The sequence below is a fragment of the Malaclemys terrapin genome, chromosome 3, assembly GCF_027887155.1.
Source record: "Malaclemys terrapin pileata isolate rMalTer1 chromosome 3, rMalTer1.hap1, whole genome shotgun sequence".
In the NCBI taxonomy this organism is placed as follows: Eukaryota; Metazoa; Chordata; order Testudines; family Emydidae; genus Malaclemys; species Malaclemys terrapin.
The window spans coordinates 127,244,206-127,264,060 of record NC_071507.1 but is presented as its reverse complement, the minus strand read 5'-3'; the positions used below and the strand labels follow the sequence as shown (position 1 = coordinate 127,264,060).

Here is a 19,855-nt window from a genome sequence, read left to right as displayed (position 1 = left end):
TGGGGAACTATCCAATGGGGGAAGGAAGGGGGGGCCGCGAGCCGGAGCGGAGGACAAAAATTGCTTCTTTGTCCAGTGTCCCGACCAAACATCAGTCGGGACGCGTGACAAACAAGTAAATATCGGGACTGTCCCGATAAAATTGGGATGTCTGGTCACCCTAGTATGGGGGCACCTTACATGCTCCACTGCTCGGGTCGACAGCCAACAATTGCCACACCTCTCTGTAGGGTTTTGCTGCAGTCTTCACTGCCAGCCATCCTGCTGGCCACTCCTCTCCGCTAGCCACCAATATGTCTTCAGCCCCCCTTCCTACTTAACATAGCTCTCACTCATTTCAGCTTTTAGTAACTTCAGCTCTTTAGTGATTTCAATTGCTAGTAGGGGAGCCCAGTGCTGGTGCACTCAGAACCACTAGTCCAAAGTAGGTCTAATGCTTAGACCTAGGTATCAGTGATTTCAGCTCTGCAGCATGTAACGAGACTTCTAATGGAGTCAAAATTAGCTCTGTTATTACACAGTGGAGAGAGAAGGGGTCAAAGTGGTGTTTAGGGCCCTCAGAGGGAGGGAGGGAGGGAGGGAGGGAGCGAGCGAGCGAGCCTGCCTGCCTGCCTGCCTGCCTGCCTGCCTCTCTCACACACACACTCTCTCTCTCTCAATTCACTGGGCTTTCCCTTGTCTAGCAAGTGCTATTTACTAGAGGGCAAGTCCCTCCATCATAAAATGCCAAGTACAGCTTTATTGTCTTTGATTCACATAACCAGGATAACAGCACTTTATTACTCCTGCCCTAATAACAAAGAGACTGGGGATCCCACGGCAGCCAAAGTGACCATTTGGGGAAGTAGTCCCATCATGCTAGGCAGGGTGGGTGTGCCCAGGCAAACGAGATCAGCCCCTGGAGTCCTTTTCCACAGCTCACCACCAGATGTCAGGGTAGATCTCATTCTGACTCTGCTTACAACTGCTACCTTTCAATTCCATTGAATGCCCCCATGTTCTTGGTCCTTATCACCAAACCACAACATTCAGTGCACCTGACTAGTCTCTGATCAGAAAAGGTTCAAAACTAGAATAGCAGAAGTGTTTCACCTGAGTGCCGAGTTGCATAGGCATAGGTGTGAGGAGGAGTTTGCACAGTGTGATTATGCGCTATACTTCACTCTAGTCAGTTCTATTAGTCTTTTCCTTTCATAAGCATCAAATTCACATACTGCACATGTAACGCCCACACCTCCTGGGTGTGATGTTCTGTCCCATCTAGTGGCACCAAGACCATTTACAGAGAGAGAGAGATTAATGAGAGATTAATCTACTCTACAGCCTTAGCTAATAGCTATATAGCTTTTAGCTCATGCAGTAGAGGCTCATACACTAAGCTCCAGAAGCCCCAGGTTTGATCCCTCCTGCACACAACCGGGGTCCGTGGATGTTACACATGTGTGTGCATACATGGGCTTCCTGTACATGAACAATGGAAAAATTTATTTTCATAGCCTTTCTCCATAATATCACTAAGTGTATGATCACACTACACAGAACACATGAATAACCCTATATAGCATGGCACAAACTGGCATGAGGTAAAAGTTTGAGGCCCTTCTTCCCCTGTTGACCATGAAGAATTTTGTAAGTTACTGACTAATGTAAATGTCACTTGGGTAAGTGATATTTTTGATGAACTGCTGCCTGTGGGATTTTTAAGCACATCTGTTGATCTGACTTCTTGCAATACAGGCATTTTGTATCACATTGTTAACCAACATGAAATATTTTACACATTGTTTTAGGAATGGGAGATTCATATTTAATTTTCATTTAACTCATTTGAAAATAAAGCACTTGCTGATCTTTTACATTAAAACTGCTTCAAAAGAATGGAAAAACAAAATTCCAAGAAAATCTTAAAAATCCTAACAAGTTGAAACAAATATAACTATAAGCATGAAATTCTACATCTTACTAGGACTCTAGGTATATTTTACACTCATTCTGCACGTCTGGACATGTAAGACATGAATTAAAATGCTTGTCTCGTGTATTTTTGTTCATAGTGGATGCTATCTCATCCATCACTCTCTGGGCACTTATTCTAATAATTTCATCCAAATTCTTTGTTGACACACTTTGAATTATGTGTTATCAAAAACAGCTTTATCTAGATTCCTTTTGAAAGGCCCGTTCCATATTTGGCTCTTTTGCCCTAATCTCAGCATCAGTAACATTTTGATTCTGCTGTAAATCGTCTTGCATTGAAACCAGGTCACTGCAGCCATTGCTCTGAAAGTACTGTTTGTTCAATAATGCAAGTCACTCATGTTCTCTCTCAATTGTTTTTAGTGGCACTTACTAGAAGAAGAGAGATCAACAAGGCTCCAGCCTTCAGCATGTGACGGGTCTTATTCAAAGGGGATGGTTTGTTTTCAGTGTGAGCATGGATGCAGTAATCCAGAGGAGAATGAGAAATGTTTCTTCTTGGGTTGACTGCTGGAGGGAGGTTTGTTCACATCATTTGACACAGAGTTCCGAGGAAGTGGGAGCAACTCCATTACTGGGCATGCACATGAGTTTCAATTTCAAACATAGCTGAAAGTGTTGGTCATTCCTGAGTTAAGTAAGAGAAGCCATTTATTCATGTCTGAATACTGATAACATCATAGCAGAATTTTCGGAAGCCTTCTCAATCCATCACTGAGTTAGCTACTATCTACTATCATAGATGTTAGAGATCAAAAATATCTTCTGGGTCAAGTTCCTCCTTGGTGGAACTACATAGTTGTCAGTGGATCTACACTGGGGTGAATTTAACCTACTGGATCACCCTCTCCCTCTCCCTGCCAAAGATGGATTTATTCCCTGTTATACCTTTACTAGTGTTTTGTCCAGTTTAGTTTTAAAGGTCGCAGACAATGGGACTTCTGCCTGTAATGGGCGACTATCAACAACCTAACAGATCACTCTATAGGGAAACTTCTCTTGATTCTGTATTTTAATTTTCTGTTACTTAACTTCACCTATTTCTCCTACTTATATCCCCAGGTACCACCCTCAAGAATTCCTCTCTCTCCTTGGCATTTTTGAGGGACAAGTTCACAAGTAACAAATTACTCAAAATTTGCAGCTCTCGCTCTCCTTCACCAAGTCACCACCTTAAATGTTATGTCCAGAAAGCAAGACTGTGTATAAAGGTCAATTTCTATTCCATCTAAATGAAGGGTTATAAATGACTTATCATTGTAACATAACACCCCCTCACTGAAATATAGTCAGTCGGTTCTTGAAAGGGGAGTGAGGTTGTGCGGGGGCGGGTAATGTCATACTCCCTCTTTTCAGAGCTGCTGGTTGTGAAAAGAAAGAAAAGAGCCTGAGAGTACAAATACTTTCCACTTCTACCCCAATTCAAGCATGTGGTCAATCAAACAACACCCCCCCCCCAAAAAAAAAAACCCTTTAAGATTAGGCAAATGTTTTATATTAGTTTGGTTGTGGTTGGGTGGCTCGCACAATGCCTTCTTTCCCCCTTTAAATGTGACCGTAATATTTTATTAAGCATTTAAGGGATAATGTTCATGGTAGAGGAATATATGAGGCAATAAATGGCCTTTGCAGGTAATTAAACACTGAAGCCACACTGAAACTATTGATAACCATAAAAGCCATTTATTTTGAGCATACGCTAAAACCATGAGCACTGTTCCTAGTGCATGACAGGACAAGATTTAACAAGCCACAACACTGGAAAGAGAAAACACTGTTTTTCGTGGCCTTTGAGGGTTTGAAATTTCTGTGCCTCTGTTTATTCATTATCTCCTGTGTCACTTTGAGGACAAGATTTCCATAATAATTTAGATAGTAATAATATTCCTTAGCTCTTATACAGTGTTCTTCATCCACAGTGCTCAAAGGGCTTTTCAAAGGAAGGTGAGAATCATTATCCTCATTTGACAGATGAGGACAGAGGCCCAGGGACATGAAGAAACTTGCCCTCGATCAGCCAGCAGGCCAATGGCAGAGCCAGGGATAGAATCCTGTCTCCTGACTCCCACTCCAGTGCCCTTTCCACTGGACCACACAACTACTTTGATTTCTATACCACATTCTGTGCAAGGCTCACAGTGTGTTTACAAAGAGAAGAGCAATCCGTCCCCCTCCTTTGCAGCCAGTCAGAGGCCTTTTGCAGGGGAACTGGTATTGTTTTGCTAGTGCCTGATGTAGGCAGCACAATATAGGGTGCAAACATCCCTTGCATAGTACAGATCTCTGCTCCACAGATATTTTTCCAGACCATTGGCATGGTCAGGACTGGGAAAGGGTAAGGGCAAATTCAATAAGAACAAATGCAAAGTACAGTGGAACCCCGCTATAACACGATCATTGGGGTCCAAAAAATTCAATCGTGATAAATGTGGGGTCGCGTTATAGCGGGGCTCCACTGTACTTGTGTCCAGCTTCCACACCCTGGCTAGGGGGAGGGAGGGAGCGGTGGAGAGAGAGAAGGTGGGCGGCCAGGACTTCCTTCAGCCAGGGCACTCACCACTCAGCCCCTCCTGCCGCCAGGGCCGGTGGGTCCCGATTCCTGGGGCGGCACTTGGGATTGTGGGCTGGGGGAGGGAGGTCCGCGGGGCTTGCCGCGCTCTGGCTGGAGCTCCAGCCAGGAGAGCGGGGCCGCGGGGCTGCCGCGCTCCGGCCGGGGTTGCGGGGCCGCCGCACTCCGGCTGGCGGAGCTCCTGCCAGGGTTGCGGGTCTGCAGGGCTGCCGCGCTCCTGCCGGGAGAGTGGAGCTGTGGGGCTGCCACACTCCAGCTGGGGTCGTGGGGCTGCGGGGCTGGCCACGCGCCAGCCGGAGCTCCAGCCGGGAGACCGAGTCTGCAGGGCTTGCCACGCTCCGGCTGGGGTCGCGGGGCCACTGGGCTGCCGTGCTCCAGCCGGAGCTCCAGCTGGGAGAGCAGGGCCGCGGGGCTTGCCGCGCTCCAGCCGGCGCTCTGGCCAGGGGAGCGGGGTCCCCAAAGACGACCACTGCCGGCCTGCTGCGCCAACTGCCGGGAGGGCTCCACACCTCTCTGCAGCCTGCTCCCAGCAGGGCGCTCCCCTCCTCTGCGCTGCCACCCCCTATATCGGTCGTCGGGGAGGGAAGAACGTGGGCTGGAGCCAGCCCTGCCGGGGACAGAGGCGTGCCAGGGCTTCAGGGAGAGCCGCTTCTGCTGCAGCCGCCGGGGCATGGATCCCAAACGCCCTGCGCCCGCCAGACTCGCTCCGCACCTGCTGCAGCCTCTGGGGCCAGACTCGCCCCCTGTTATAAATGAATTCACGTTATCATGGGGAACATTATAGCGTGGTTCAAGTGTACTCCATTTAGGAAGGAACAGTCAGTTGCACACATACAAAATGGGAAATGACTGCCGAGGAAGGAATACTGCGGAAGGGATCTGTGGGTCACAGTGGACCACAAGCTAGATATATGAGTCAACAGTGTAACACTGTTGCAAAAAAAGCCAACATCATTCTGGGATCTATTAGCAGGAGTGTTGTAAGCAATACATGAGAAGTAATTCCTCCACTTTGTTCTGTGCTGATTAGGCCTCAACTGGAGTATTGTGTCCAGTTCTGGGTGCCACATTTCAGGAAGGATGTGGAGAAATTGGAGAAAGTCCAGAGAAGATCGACAAAAATGATTAAAGAAAACATGACCTATGAGGGAAGATTGAAAAAATTGGGTTTGTTTAGTCTGGAAGAGAGAAGACTGAGGGAGGACATGATAACAGTTTTCAAATACGTAAAAGGTTGTTACAAGGAGGAAGGAGAAAAAATGTTTTTCTTAACCTCTGAGGATAGGACAAGAAGCAATGGGCTTAAACTGCAGCAAGAGAGGTTTAGGTTGGACATTAGGAAAAACTTCCTAACTGTCAGGGGGCTAAGCACTGGAATAAATTGCCCAGGGAGGTTGTGGAATCTCCATCATTGGGGATTTTTAAGAGCAGATTAGACAAACACCTTTCAGGAATGGTCTAGATAATACTTAGTCCTGCTATGAGGCAGGGGACTGGACTAGATTACCTCTCGAAATCCCTTCCAGTTCTATGATTCTATGATTCTAAATCTGGAAGATTCACTGTTCACAGATCCTCCTATCCCTTCCTTGGGGAGGAGAAGGATCAGCAGCGACCACTCCAGCCATTGGGTGAAGTGAGGAATTGTTTCTTGCCCCTCATTTAAATGCAGCCACCGCTGGGGTGGAACACAGAAGTCATTTGATAGCACAGTACAACACAAGACAAAAAGAGTAAACAAATTAAATATGCAATTGAAATTGGAGGGGGAATTTCAGGAAGCCAAACACAGCTGGCAGGTTTGAAAGTGGCTACTAGGGTTAACGCTCCAGATTTTATTAAAGGTGCCTTTGGAATATCAATGACCATATGTGGTCAGAACTTTATCCACAAGATGATACCCCCAGAAAGCCAATGCTGCTTAACATTGCACGGGGCATTGGGTCAGGAATGACTCAGGGGGGAAATTGACACCTTCTGTTTCACCAGCACAACTTCCTCCAGTACACCTGAGAGTTCTTTGAAGATCACCCATTCAAGTACTTACCTAAGCCTATTCTCACTTAACATGTGAAACCTAATGGAATCAGAACACAAAGTGATGTGGCTGTGGGACTTATTATTAGTAGCAGTAGTAGTATTGCAGTAGCATCTGTGAGGCTTGAGAGGGCTAGAACCTGGGTTTGCTAGTCCTTTGGCAACTGCTGCATCCAAGCCATCCTTTGATAACTCTGGCAGTGCAGTGATCGACAGGCTGTGAGCCTTGTGGGTCCAAGAACTATAGGATGGGCTACCCATAAAAGACCTAATTGACAGTGCTCCTTGAGTCCTTGATTGGTCCAGGTGTACTACTTAAACCTGGCGGTGACACCAGGAAGTTGTCTGTTCAACTAGGTGGATCCCCAACCAGCTGCTGTGACAGACTCTGCTCCTTTGCCTTGTTTCTGGTTCCTGGCCTTTGGTTCCAGCTCCAGCTCTGATGCTTGGCTGTGGTTCCTGGGTTCTGGTTCTGACCCTCAGCTCTGGTTCTGGGCCCCTGACTCCAGTTCCACCAACTCGGTCTGACTGATCACACTATGGCTATGATAGTGCCCCAAGAAGGAGCAGTGCCCCATTGTGCTAGGCCCTGTTCACACAGGAAGACATGATCTCTGCCCCAACATCTCACAGTTTAATTCACGAGGCAACAAATGATTGCAACAAACAGTATGGGTTATGAAGAAGATGAGGGTAGCAATGGTAAGAATAGGCACAGGGGCTAGCTATGAACAAGGCCTCGTGGTTCTGGGTTCTCAGACATTTAAAACATTGTACATGATATATGCTTAATTAAATATATCAACAATCCCCACCAGGCCTTTATGTAGCCATTAGCATTTGGCAGCTGACTGTGGGCATAAGTGAATAATACCTCAAGGGCAGGGTTGAAAGGTGACTACTGCATGATGTCAGTGGATTAATATGACTAGACACAATAGTAGATTCTCCTCTCTCTTCTGCTGATGTAACTCAAGAATAACTGCCCTGAAGTCACCACATGGGTTACATTCGTTGGCTCACAGAGGCTAAAAGGCACACACAGTTTTAAAAGAAAGACCATCTAGATTCCAAACCGGAGAACAGAAACCATGAAAACATTGCTGCTTTGCATGATATCCTATGGCGTTTTATTATGGGAATTTCACCTTCAATGTGAAATTCACCCAGATGTACAGGGCCTTGCACAATCCCTCTGCACTAAGGACAAGGTATTATCATGACGAGTGCAAGGGGAGCTACATCAGAAGTAGCTACGGGGTGTTGGGGGAGGGATTGGTCTCTGCATTGCACATAACAGAGGGGGTCTCTGTACTGACTCTGCTGCAAAGATGCAGAAGGAGGGGTTAGTAACTGGCCAGAGGAAGGTTCATAAGACACACACGTATACAAATTCAGCAGGCCAAGCTTTTCTCCTACTTACACCAGTGTAAATTTGGAGTTATTCTATGGATGGCAATGGAGTGATTGAGGATTCACACTGCTATAAGTGGGAGAAGTAGTTGGTCAATTAGCTCTTTGTAGGTGTGGCCTGAAGGGGTCACTTGGGGGGGGAGGGATAGCTCAGTGGTTTGAGCATTGGCCTGCTAAACCCAGGGTTGTGAGTTCAATCCTTGAGGGGGCTACTTAGGGATCTGGGGCAAAATCAGTACTTGGTCCTGCTAGTGAAAGCAGGGGGCTGGACTCAAGGTCCCTTCCAGTTCTAGGAGATGGGATATCTCCATTAATTTAATTTATCCAGTTCATAGACTGGAGTAGCAGCTCCATTCGCTGGCTAAGGGTTGACAGGGTAGTCTTGACCATCCCCAATGTCCCTCCTACACTTCATAGGCTTTATGTGGGTAAAGTTAATTTCTCATTAAATGCTTTTATGTATTTTATGAGCCTGGACAATAATCTTGTAAATGAGTTTCCAAAACCAATAATAACTGATTGTAGCAAGGATATATACACTGAGGTACTTATACAGTACAGTATGTGCCACCTCATTCAATCAAAATGCCGACTTAACGGAAGCACAAGAACATGCATCAATTCCCCTGTTTCACCAAAATCCCATGTGTGTCAAGGTTTCACTGTATCTCCTGGAGCATATGGCTGAATGGGATTGGGGTGCATTGCCGTTCCATAGGAAAGTAATCTTTTCTCTTATAGCAACGACATAACATGCTGGCACTATATGGATTCCTCATGCAATGAAGTGACAAAATAATCCCTTCAGTGGCTCATCATTGTCCACTTACCCCACACAGAACAGAGCCTGATCTACAACGACAGCATTTGCAAAGGGAGTAGCATGGCTGGAATAGATTCTGCCACTTGCACTCAGGCTGAGTAGTACCAGGAAATGAATGGGACCGGTAGCACAGTAAGCTGCTATTCAAAGTGAGTAAGGATGGCAGAATTTGGATCACAGTTCATCAGTCAGAACAGCCAGTGCTAGGCATAAGCAGACTAAGCAATTGCTTAGGGCCCCGAGCAGCTCAAGGGGGCCCCCTATTAATTATTAGTATGTGTTGCATGTGAGGGGGGAGGCAAAAATATTCCTGCTTAGGGCCCCCAGTGGGCTAGCACTGGCACCGGCAGAAACCATGGCCACATTAAATAAACAAACCCCACGCTGGTGCTGACTGGCTAAAAACCAAAAAATTATCCTGAATGCCTAAGAAAAAAATATTAGAGAAACAAAACTACATGTTATAATCAATCATTCTTATAACGCTGGATTCAAAGCTACGTTGCCACTCGTCACATCTGCAGTGCAAATACTGTAGTCATGGGGGGGGGGGGGGGGCACACAATGTTTCTTATGAGTTGCTCACTCCTAAACGGCTGAAAGTGATTGATGTGAAGCTGATATTAGCCATTCCAAGCTAATAGCACCAGGTTGATGTATAATAGTGCTATGCTCTGTCAGATTCGCGTGTCGCGTGGCAAGCACCTGACTTAATGTGACTTCAGATGAAAAATGAAGGTAGTGGAATAGTCATTGGTTATAGAACCTTTCACCTCTAGTTCACTTGTTCCTATCCAAACCAGGCTGTTAGTGACAGAGACTTGTTACCACCTGGTGTGTTCCTCGTGAAACGAGAGGGCTAACTCGGTATAGTTCCTAGTAGACAGCTCTCCACATTACAAAAACCAGCATCACAATCAGACCTAAGGACTGCATGGACATGAGATTCTCTCCCCTTGAGTTGGTGCCTCCAAGCCAGAAGAAGTGATTTGGATGGGTGACTATGGGGAACCTCACACTGCTGCTGCCCCGCCAGTTCGGTAGCTAACAATAAGCGTTTGCTTCCCAGCTCTGTTCACCTGGCATCTTTCATAAGCATTAACTGCACTTTAAAAAGGAAAGGAAAAATCATGTCGGTGATAGAGCAACGACTTCCCCCAATGGTCTAATAGATCGTGACAGGAGATGATATGAGATCACTATGGCATTCTCATCGCAAAATTCACTGATGTCGATAGTCGTATTAGGAAAATACTTTTGAATAAACTGAAGTTTGGAATTGTGGCTTCCAGGGGATTTTCTATGCTGCCTTTTGACATGTTATGACATTTGCACAAGGTAAGGTTCAGTAGAATCAGCCTGTAATTGACACTCAGTTTAATCATAAGTGTAAGTTCTGTCTCATTTTATTTCTGTTAACCTTATGAAAAAAGAAATTCTTTCCCCTCTTGGGGCTATTCACTCAGAACAGCCTCATGATCTACTCCGCAGTCAGAATGTGCAGCCAGATTCTGAAGTGACACTCTTCATTGACTGCCAATTGAGCACTAAGGCCAACACAAGTTCAGGGTGAAAAATGGCACTACAAATAATCCTTCAGTGACAGCAGATTATGGTCAAGGTGTTTTGTCAGTCATTTAGAATGAGAGAGTCTCTACCATTACAGGCCAAACGTCCTAAACTGGATGCCTAAACTTTGGTTCCTGAATCCACATTTAGGCTTGTGATTAAAATCAGCCTCACGTTCAGAGGAGCTGAGCCCTCCAGTTCCCACTGATTTCCCACCTACCCAGCTCTCATCATTGTAGCCTACACTTCTCTGTATGTTGCTTTTCCTGCTACGCCCCTTTGGTGTGTAAATGACACTCATTTGACACACCCACTGCCTCGAAGTATTTACTTTCCCTTACTACTTGCACTTGTTTCCTGAACACACTATGTCTGATGTTTTAGAGGGGTAGCTGTGTTAGTCTGTATCAGCAAAAACAACGAGGAGTCCTTGTGGCCCCTTAGAGGCTAACGAGTTTGTGTCTGATATGTCATTTACACCACCACTAAATTTGGCTCAGAGCTTTCCGTGGGAGTTGCACTTGTTTACAACTGGTGTGAATTTGGTGCTCAGTTTGGGCACAGATACTGGTTCCCATGGGCCATCCGAGGAGACTTTGCAGTGCTGGCTTTGGGAAGGATGAGAGGAAGTTTGCTAGTGCAGATAAAGACAAAGGGAAGCAGGCTCTGTAGGGCCACTATGTTCCCCACCCCATGCAGGTGGGAGAGAGGGGGAATGGCATGGGGAGGGAGTAGCTGTGCTGTTGAATGCACATGGCACTGTGTATAGACCTTGCACAGTTTACTCTCTCCCTCCAGCAGTGAGTGGATCCGGAGGGAGAGCATAGTTCTCTCAGTCACAGGTCCCCTCCCAGGCTGCTCCTGAGGCAACGTAACAGCATGCTGCTCCTTACTCTGGCCTTGTGACAAAGCCGTGACTGAACCCTGTATCTAATGCAGCCAGTGTTTTCCAAAACAGCTGCTATGAAATGACATTGTAAAGGAGATGCAGAGAGTACAAAATAGTCACATCTGATGAACTCTAGCTTTCCACCAGAAACAGACTTTCCACACAAAGCCTCCAGGCAGCAGGCCCTCAACTACTATACAAATGTCCAGGCTTCACAGATACATCAGGGGTGCTGGAAATGCCTTATTCTGAGCAGAACAATACAACTTTTCAATGTTTGGTTTCCTAATTCTCTTCCCCCATAATATGTGGCTTCAGAGTGAGATGACAGCTGGATCAGCTTCCCAGAAAAGTCTGCTCCTGCATGGACTGTGTACCGCAAACTCCCACTAGCATGGTGTGTAAAGAAGGCAGGGTTAGGGTCTTCCTGATGAATGAGTGATTTGGGGATCATAACTGTGGACACTATAGCATTCTCCTCACCCTTGCAGACAAGTAACTCCCATTAAATGTACACCAACAGGAGAATGTGCTCCCAAAGCAATAACGTTGTTGTTAATAAAAGGAAAGGAAAATAATCTAAGCCATGAAAAAGGATTCAGATGAACTGTAGATTCAAAGCCTGGTCTTTGCATCTTCCTGAAGGCTGCTGCTTACAAATGTAATGTCCTTTCTCTCCTGCGATACCAATCAGCCACTCCTCCTCTTTCAAATCGTCCTGTGATCTATTGAGGACTGTGCTGGAACCCCAAGCTATCGCTTTAAGACAGAGGGGGTGGGGTGTTCCTTAGTCATGCTTGCAGCCTAGGGGACTCTGTAGCATAGTGGGTGTGACCAGAGTCAGTTTGAAAAGAGACAGCTCAAAGCAGGTTGTGCCTTTTTGTTTTAGGGAGTAGCAGGTTTTATTTCTCTATTTTGGGCTTCTTGTCTGTTTTGAATTGTAAGAAATAAAGTAGTGTTACATTGCAACCTTCCAGCAGGAGTATTCTATGTTTTTATTTAATTTCTCTCTTTGTAGGCTGTGAAGCATAACACCTCCCTTAAAACACACAGCATCTGCAAGACCTAGCAATATTAAATCATCAAGCAGTGTGTGTGTGTGTGTGTGTGTGTGTGTGTGCGTGCTCACGCGCGCATTGTTTGATGTTTTGGCTTTCAATGCATGGTTTGTTTGGTCTATATCTGCTTTAGATTTTAAGGTGCAGAGACCTTCCCTTTTCTGTTTGTACAGCACTGAGCACATTGCCTGTGCTCAGCAAATAATAAACCAAATCTTTTAAAGAATCACAAATCCAATCTAGATTTATACTCACTGGGTAGTTCTAAAAGTGAGAGAAGTTGGGCCTGATTCTGATCTCAGTTTACCACTACGTAAATCCAGAATAGTTCTGCTAAGGTAATGGCATTACTCTGGAGTTATAGTAGGTAACTAATAGGAACCTGGTCCAATGTGTTGGATTGCTTACAAATTGCCACAAGCTACATACAGAATAGCTTTCTTTCCCAATCTGAGTGGGGGGTAACTAGTGTGGAGTGGAGCAATTTACCAAGGGCTGTGGTGGATTCTCCATCACTGGCAATTTTAAAATCAAGATTGGATGTTTTCATAAAAGATCTGCTGTAGGGATTAGTTTGGGGGAGTTCTACAGCCTGTGTTCTACAGGAGGTCAGACTAGATTATCACAACGGTCCGTTCTGGCCTTGGAATCGATGAGTGCTATCTTCTGGCTGAGCACTAAAAAGCCTAATTTTCATTGGTCCTCATCACATCTTTAACAGTAGTTGAATCAAAACCCACCTGACTCAAGCCTTCCATTCTCGTACTGCGTTGGGTTTCCAGAGGTGCTGCTGTACTGTGGGAAAGGCTGATTACTGAAGAGATTGTCACACAGTAGGCTGCGGCAGAGCTTTTTGAGGAAGCGCAGGACATAGCCAATGCTGTTCACTACTGGCAGGCTCAGGAGGTGCTGCTTCCCATCAAACGAAGCAGAAACTGAAAAGCAAGTGAGGACAATTCAGTACACTCAACGATGCATGGGAGCAAAACAGTCTGAGAGGTCTTTTTAATGGTGTATGAAAATGGTTCCAGGCAATGTTTGTTTTGGTTGCATAGAATATTTTCCATAGAGAGGGATCTGAACCACAACCCTAGATCGAGATCCAAATTTTGCAGCTGGCCCTGATCTCTGTAATGGACTAACCTAAATGCTAGTCCTGCCAGGACTTTGACGAAGATCAGATCTGAAGATGAACTTTGTGGCTCAAGTAGTGGAAAGTGGGGAGTGTGATTGGGAAGCATTTGAAGAAAATATTTATGTAAAGGAGCTAGGCTGGAAGGAGGTGAAGTCTACAGCCTGAAATTGTGTTGGAAGCCTCACTCAACTTCCTGTCAGAAGGAGGCAAGTGGGTGGTGAGCGAATAAGGAGCTACTTCCTGGATAAGGGTTCAAGTCTCCTAGATCCAGGAAGTTCATCTGCTAAGATGACTCCAAGCAAAGGGCAAAGGTTCCCACTCTGCTTCCTGTTGGAAGGACTCGTGTTCCTCTGTTTGTCGGATGCTTCTTACTGGGAGTGGGAGATTATGGGCCAGATCCTCTGCTGATGTAAATCAGCATAGCTCCATGGACTTCAATGGAGCGGTGTCAATTTATATCAGCTGAGGTTCTGACCCAATATCATTTTTTAAGAGTAGAAACAGCTGTGATGCCATTTGTTCCTGATAGTCACTCCTGTCCCTTGTCTGTTGCTGCTGGGAGGGAAGGAAGAGAAAAAAAAAATCTGAATGAGGTTTTCAGCTTTGGTACTTGAGTATGATTCTAATCAGAAGACCCGAGTCCAGTGAATTGTTCAGTCCTGGCCCATATGGCAATTCCCCCAGTAATGTGAATGAGAATCGTGCTCACGCAAGGAGAGAAGAATAAATGAACAGTAGAAACCTCACACTACACTGCACTGCTCACCGCTGATTTGCATGTTTTCAGGAACGAATTAGAATAATTTTCTGAGTGTATCTGGGTTCTCTCAAGAAAGCTGTAGCTGGAGTTAGAGTGCCCAAAGGGGAAACAAAAGGAGTAGGGAGGAATCATTAAGTGTTGCACAGCAGGACAGAGCTCTAGGTCACAAAGCAGAGGGAGAGTCTTAGTTGATAGGGCAAAGCTGGGGTGGTCCTTGCAATTCAGGTTGGACTAGATCCTGAGTGATTTCAGCCTTACTGCTTGCATGCCGCTCTCTATCTTCAGGAGCTCATTTGAAAATTATTATTTTTATTTTATTCTCTTGTTCCAAAGCAACAAAGGGATCTAGGGGTTATAGTGGACCTCAAGCTAAATATGAGTCAACAGTGTGATGCTGTTGCAAAAAAAGCAAACATGATTCTGGGATGTATTAACAGGTGTGTTGTGAGCAAGACACGAGAAGTCATTCTTCCACTCTACTCTGCTCTGGTTAGGCCTCAGCTGGGGTATTGTGTCCAGTTCTGGGCACCACATTTCAAGAAAGATGTAGAGAAATTGGAAAGGGTCCAGAGAAGAGCAACAAGAACAATTAAAGGTCTTGAGAACACGACTTATGGAGGAAGGCTGAAAGAACTGGGTTTGTTTAGTTTGGAAAAGAGAAGACTGAGAGGGGACATGATAGCAGTTTTCAGGTATCTAAAAGGGTGTCATAAGGAGGAGGGAGAAAACTTGTTCACCTTAGCCTCTAAGGATAGAACAAAAAGCAATTGGCTTAAACTGCAGCAAGGGAGGTCTAGGTTGAACATTAGGAAAAAGTTCCTAACTGTCAGGGTGGTTAAACACTGGAATAAATTGCCTAGGGAGGTTGTGGAATCTCCATCTCTGTAGATATTTAAGAGTAGGTTAGATAAATGTCTATCAGGGATGGTCTAGACAGTATTTGGTCCTGCCATGCGGGCAGGGGACTGGATTCAATGACCTCTTGAGGTCCCTCCCAGTCCTAGAATCTATGAATCTATGAATCTATAAATAACCCAAACCTCCTGCTATATAAAAAGTATTCATGCTAAGCCTTCAGTTCACAGTAATCTCCGCTCTCAGCTGCCCCAGACATGGATCCAAATTCTATTCTCTATTCTTCATTGGGGTTCCATGGGTGTGGCTGAGAGCAGATCTGGCCCATGGATAGTACACAGAGGGCAATCTTGTACCAATGAAGTCAATGGGTGTTTTACCTAGGAGTAGTATTTGACCCACCCGTAATGTATATAACTTAAGCAAATGGATAATGCTGTGTGTCACTGTACAATTAGATTTAATACACAGCCCGTGTTAGTCCAATCCTTTTGTTTCCCCTGTATTGCTTCTTTTCCCACTGTTCGATTAAAAAAACCCATCTTGAACCAGGAAAAAAAGTGAGAAGACAAAGGGAAACTAATTTAAAAATGAGATAGGAAATAGAAGTGCTTTTGATATTTGATTTTTACTGGCTGCTTTGTTGGGCAAAACAAATGACATTTTCAAACACACGATGTGTTCTCTCAGTAACAAGAACTAGGCTGCGTAATCACTTAATACCATTCCAAAAACAGATACTGTTGTCTCTTGTACCAGTATACTGTATACCTGGGGCCTAATTCTAATCTCAAGATTGTACAATTCCATTGACTGCAGTAGAGGTACTCCTAACTTCTATGGGTGGCAATGATGCTGTGCTGATGATTTGAATAACGCTGATATGACCTTGAGATTTAAAAGAAAGGTTATGATTTTATAGCACTTTCAGATTTATTGCAAAGCCTTTTTTCAATGTTTTACCTGACACCATCTCGCCTCCATAGCCCTGCTTGACAAGCGAGAAGACAGTCTTTTGCTGATGTGCGCAGTCAATGCATGCCTGAACTGCCTGCTGTAGGACCATGGAAGGTCTTTCAGGGCCAAAGTGATCTGGAAGCTGTTGCACTTTTTTCCTGTCAAGGTATGGCCCCATATTTGCCTGTTTGTTGACGTAAATGCAGACTGTAGACACAAAATCCCAACACAGTTGTTAAAAGATATTCACATCACAACCAACCCTGTTTTCTGGTTTTGTATATTTCATGATATTTAATTAAGAGCCCTTTCCAGTGTGAAATATCATGATGCACAGTGACACAAATGACTAAATGCTGCTGGTTTTACTCCCATTGGATGAGTAAAGCAAGCAGAAATTGGCCCTGTATTGTATTTGGATAAGTGATGACAAGTCACCTGCAACTAAGGAAGTTACTGAAAAAACTGCTGAGTCATGTGCAATACTAAAATGTCATGCTGTGCAAAATTCTGTCTCTGTGCCAGCTCACAGACTCCTGAGCTCAAACGCCACGTGCTTCTACCGGATTGTGTCATATGACCAACGACACTGAAAAGTTTCTCACTTAGAGTGAAATTAAGCTGGGAGTTTAGTAGTCCCACAGGAAGGCCCTCTGCACCATTTAAGATCTGCAGTGGGGCTGTGTATGGGATAGAGGGTGAGGGCCAGCTAGCAATGTGATCTGTATACCTCAGGCGGTCATCCATGCAAGCCTCAGAAAGGTGGTTGCTAGTGGCAATTTCTGGGCAGAGTGGGGGCATGACTAGGCCCTGGGGCTGTGTACACAAATTGCTATCCTGCAACAGGCACTGTCTGGGAGATTTAAGTGTTGAGCCTTTCCGAAGCAGAAGTGAAGGGAACTGCTGACTGTGCTGCCTCCAAGCTCCTCCGGAGCCATCATACCCTGCAAAGGCAGAACAGTTCACTCCACACACTCAGCTGCTACCATCCCAAGCCCTCAGAGAAGCGAGGGCAAAAGTTTGCCCCTATATTGCAAATGTTTAGAATAGAGAAGTAGAGAATAAGGATAACAGTAATTGAATGGGTAGCTACCCAATAGAGGGCACTGCTGGGACTAAAACTGTGTGTCGGCAGCAACACGTTGAACCATCCTGCAGCACCGTTTTGTAAAATGGTTTATAATGTAGTTAGGGGCCCCAGCTATACCAAGATAATCCTTGTTAACACCTGGCTAGCAGGAGCCTTGTTTAAGCATGTGGGAGGTTATCTCAGTTTCAGGGAGACTATAGGCGAGCCCGTGGTAAGACAAGGCCTGGGTAAGTCTAAAGTAAGATATATTATAATAGCTGACTGAGTGTGCTAGAGCTGTCATCTTCCAGGCAATATAACATCATCCTCTGACAGAAATCGGATATGTGACAACAAATATCAAACGTAGCGGAGGACATGGTGACAGCTGTGTAATGTTGTAAGTAATGTACAGTTTGCATCACCATAATGAAAATCTAGTGCTAATGTCACAGTGCACTCTAACGGTTATGATATAGCCACTCGTATTGAACAACAGGAAGGACTCCAGCAATAAATTCTGGACAAATATGAATATAATAGCAATAATATTTAACGCTACATAGTGCTTTATATTTTCCAAGTGCTGTACATAGAAAGCTACAATATAGTTAAAAATATAAGCAGCGTGTATGAGTTGTGGAGAGCTCTTAGACTGTAGATTTACTAACCAAATACAACATAAGATATAATACAGTGGTCCCCAAACTTTTCAGGGTTGTGCCCCCCCCTTACCCCGTCCATGCCCCCTCCGGAGCTGGGGCTGGGAGCAGGGCTGTGGCTTCTGGGGGTGGGAGGGGGCCAAGAACGCAGACAGGGATAAGGGGACCATGGCCAGGGCTGAGGCTGGAGGTGGGGCCAGGGCTAGGAATGGAGCCCTGGCCAGGGGCTGAGGCTGGGGGTGGGGCCGGTAGTGGGACCATGGCCAGGTGTGAAGCTGTTGCCAGGCCATGGTTGGGGCTGAGGCTGGGGGCAAGGGCAGGGCCAGAGCCAGGAGCTGGGGCCACAGCTGGGGGCGGAGCCAGAGCAGAACTGGGAGGAGAGCAGGACTGGGTGACACTCCCTTCCCCCCCCATGGGGACTGGCCTGGGCCTTGCCTTACCCCCCCCAAACATTCATCCACTATTGGGGAACCTCTGATAGAATAGAATATCAAGACTCAATTTCTGTCTGTGTTTGTGTTTCTGAATTTGGCTCTGGGATCTGTTTCATTTGCCTAAAACTGGATTTGGTCATTTGCAGCACCCCATAAGAATGAATAAGAAGGATTTGGTGGAAGGAGGCATCTCCTGGATAACATTTTGTCTCCTGACATTTAAGAGACTTAGAGGGAATTTTTCAAAAGGGCATAAATGATTTAGCACAGGGGTTCTCAAACTGGGGGTCAGGACCCCTCAAGGGGTCATGAGGTTATTATCTTGGGGGTCGTGAGCTGTCAGCCTCCACCCCAAACCCCACTTTGCATCCAGCATTTATAATGGTGTTAAATATATTAAAAAGTGTTTTTAATTTTATGGTGAGGGGTGTCGCACTCAGAGGCTTGCTATGCGAAAGGGGTCACCAGTACAAAAGTTTGAGAACCACTGATTTAGGAGCTCAAGTTTCATGAACTCTGTTCCCAGCAATGCCACAGACTTGAAGAAGTCACTTCACTGTTGTGCCTCTCCTTACCCTCCTGTAAATTAGGAATAGCAATATCTATCTCACCAGGGTATTGTGAAGCTCTGTTATTTAATATATGTAAAGCACGTTGTGAGCCAGAATGTAAGGAACTAAATAAGTGGAAAATATTATATTCTTATTAGAATGCTACCAAAGAAGAAGTGAGATTTTTCCTTTGCATGCCTGAGCTAAGGAGGATTTTTGGTTTTGTTTATATCTAGCATTATCAAACCTGTTTCTGTATCGAAGTCTCAGGATAAATCCACCCGTCTCCAAATTATGGCCTGCTTCTCCTATCACTTACATGACTTAAATGGTTACTTCTGATAACTCCAACGTCAGTGGGAAGAGAATCAGGCCCGTATTTTCCATAAATCATTAAACCTTGTCAGACAGAAAGGGCCAGACCCTCATCTGGTATAAATCAGCGTAAGTGATGTTGATGGACCAATGCTGGTTTACACCAGTTGAGAATATGACCCAGAGTCCTTAGATCACATTCCTCCCTCTCCAAGAAATGTAAGTTTCTTCTTTTCCCAAAATTAAATTAACAGGTGCCTTAGGTTCACACTACACCATTGATTCCGGTTATTGCTTCATCAATGCCAGTGCAACTCTGACATTAGAAATGCAAGTGCCTGTGAGAGGTTGATATATTTATTCATGGGGAATAGATTTGAGATCTGTTCCAAACCTGGATTAAAAACACAGAAGCAGGACTTCTATACACGGGCCTGAGTCTCCACCTCTCTGTACCTTATATAGGTATTCACATCTATTCAAAGTGTGTATAAAATGCTACAAAATCAGAATGATATTGTTTACCTGAACTTTGCACAGGGGGAAATGACAATACAAGGTGCAGGGCAAAGGAGAATCAGGCCCACTGACTCTCTTAGCCAACCCTCAAACTACTCAGTCAAAATGTACACACAGGTGCCGGAACTAGGGGGGCCACACACCCTGGCTTGAAGTGGTTTCCATCATACACAGGGTTTACAGTTTGTTTCAATGGCTCTCAGCACCCCCACTGCACAAATTGTTCCAGCACCCCTGAATGTACAGTCTTATAAAAAGTTACA

The 19,855-nt window shown here is 45.3% G+C and overlaps 1 protein-coding gene across 2 annotated transcripts in view; it reads right to left on the bottom strand.

The window, feature by feature from the left end:
- The window catches only part of SCML4 (Scm polycomb group protein like 4), a 60,635-nt gene that overhangs the window by 28,830 nt on the left and 11,950 nt on the right, over positions 1-19,855 (bottom strand). For both annotated transcript variants that reach the window (XM_054023540.1, XM_054023539.1), the window contains exons 3-4: positions 16,049-16,249; positions 13,076-13,270 (exon numbers count right to left, since the gene is read on the bottom strand). In XM_054023540.1, the coding sequence (XP_053879515.1) occupies positions 13,076-13,270; positions 16,049-16,249 (396 nt within the window). The remainder of the gene's footprint in view (positions 1-13,075; positions 13,271-16,048; positions 16,250-19,855) is intronic.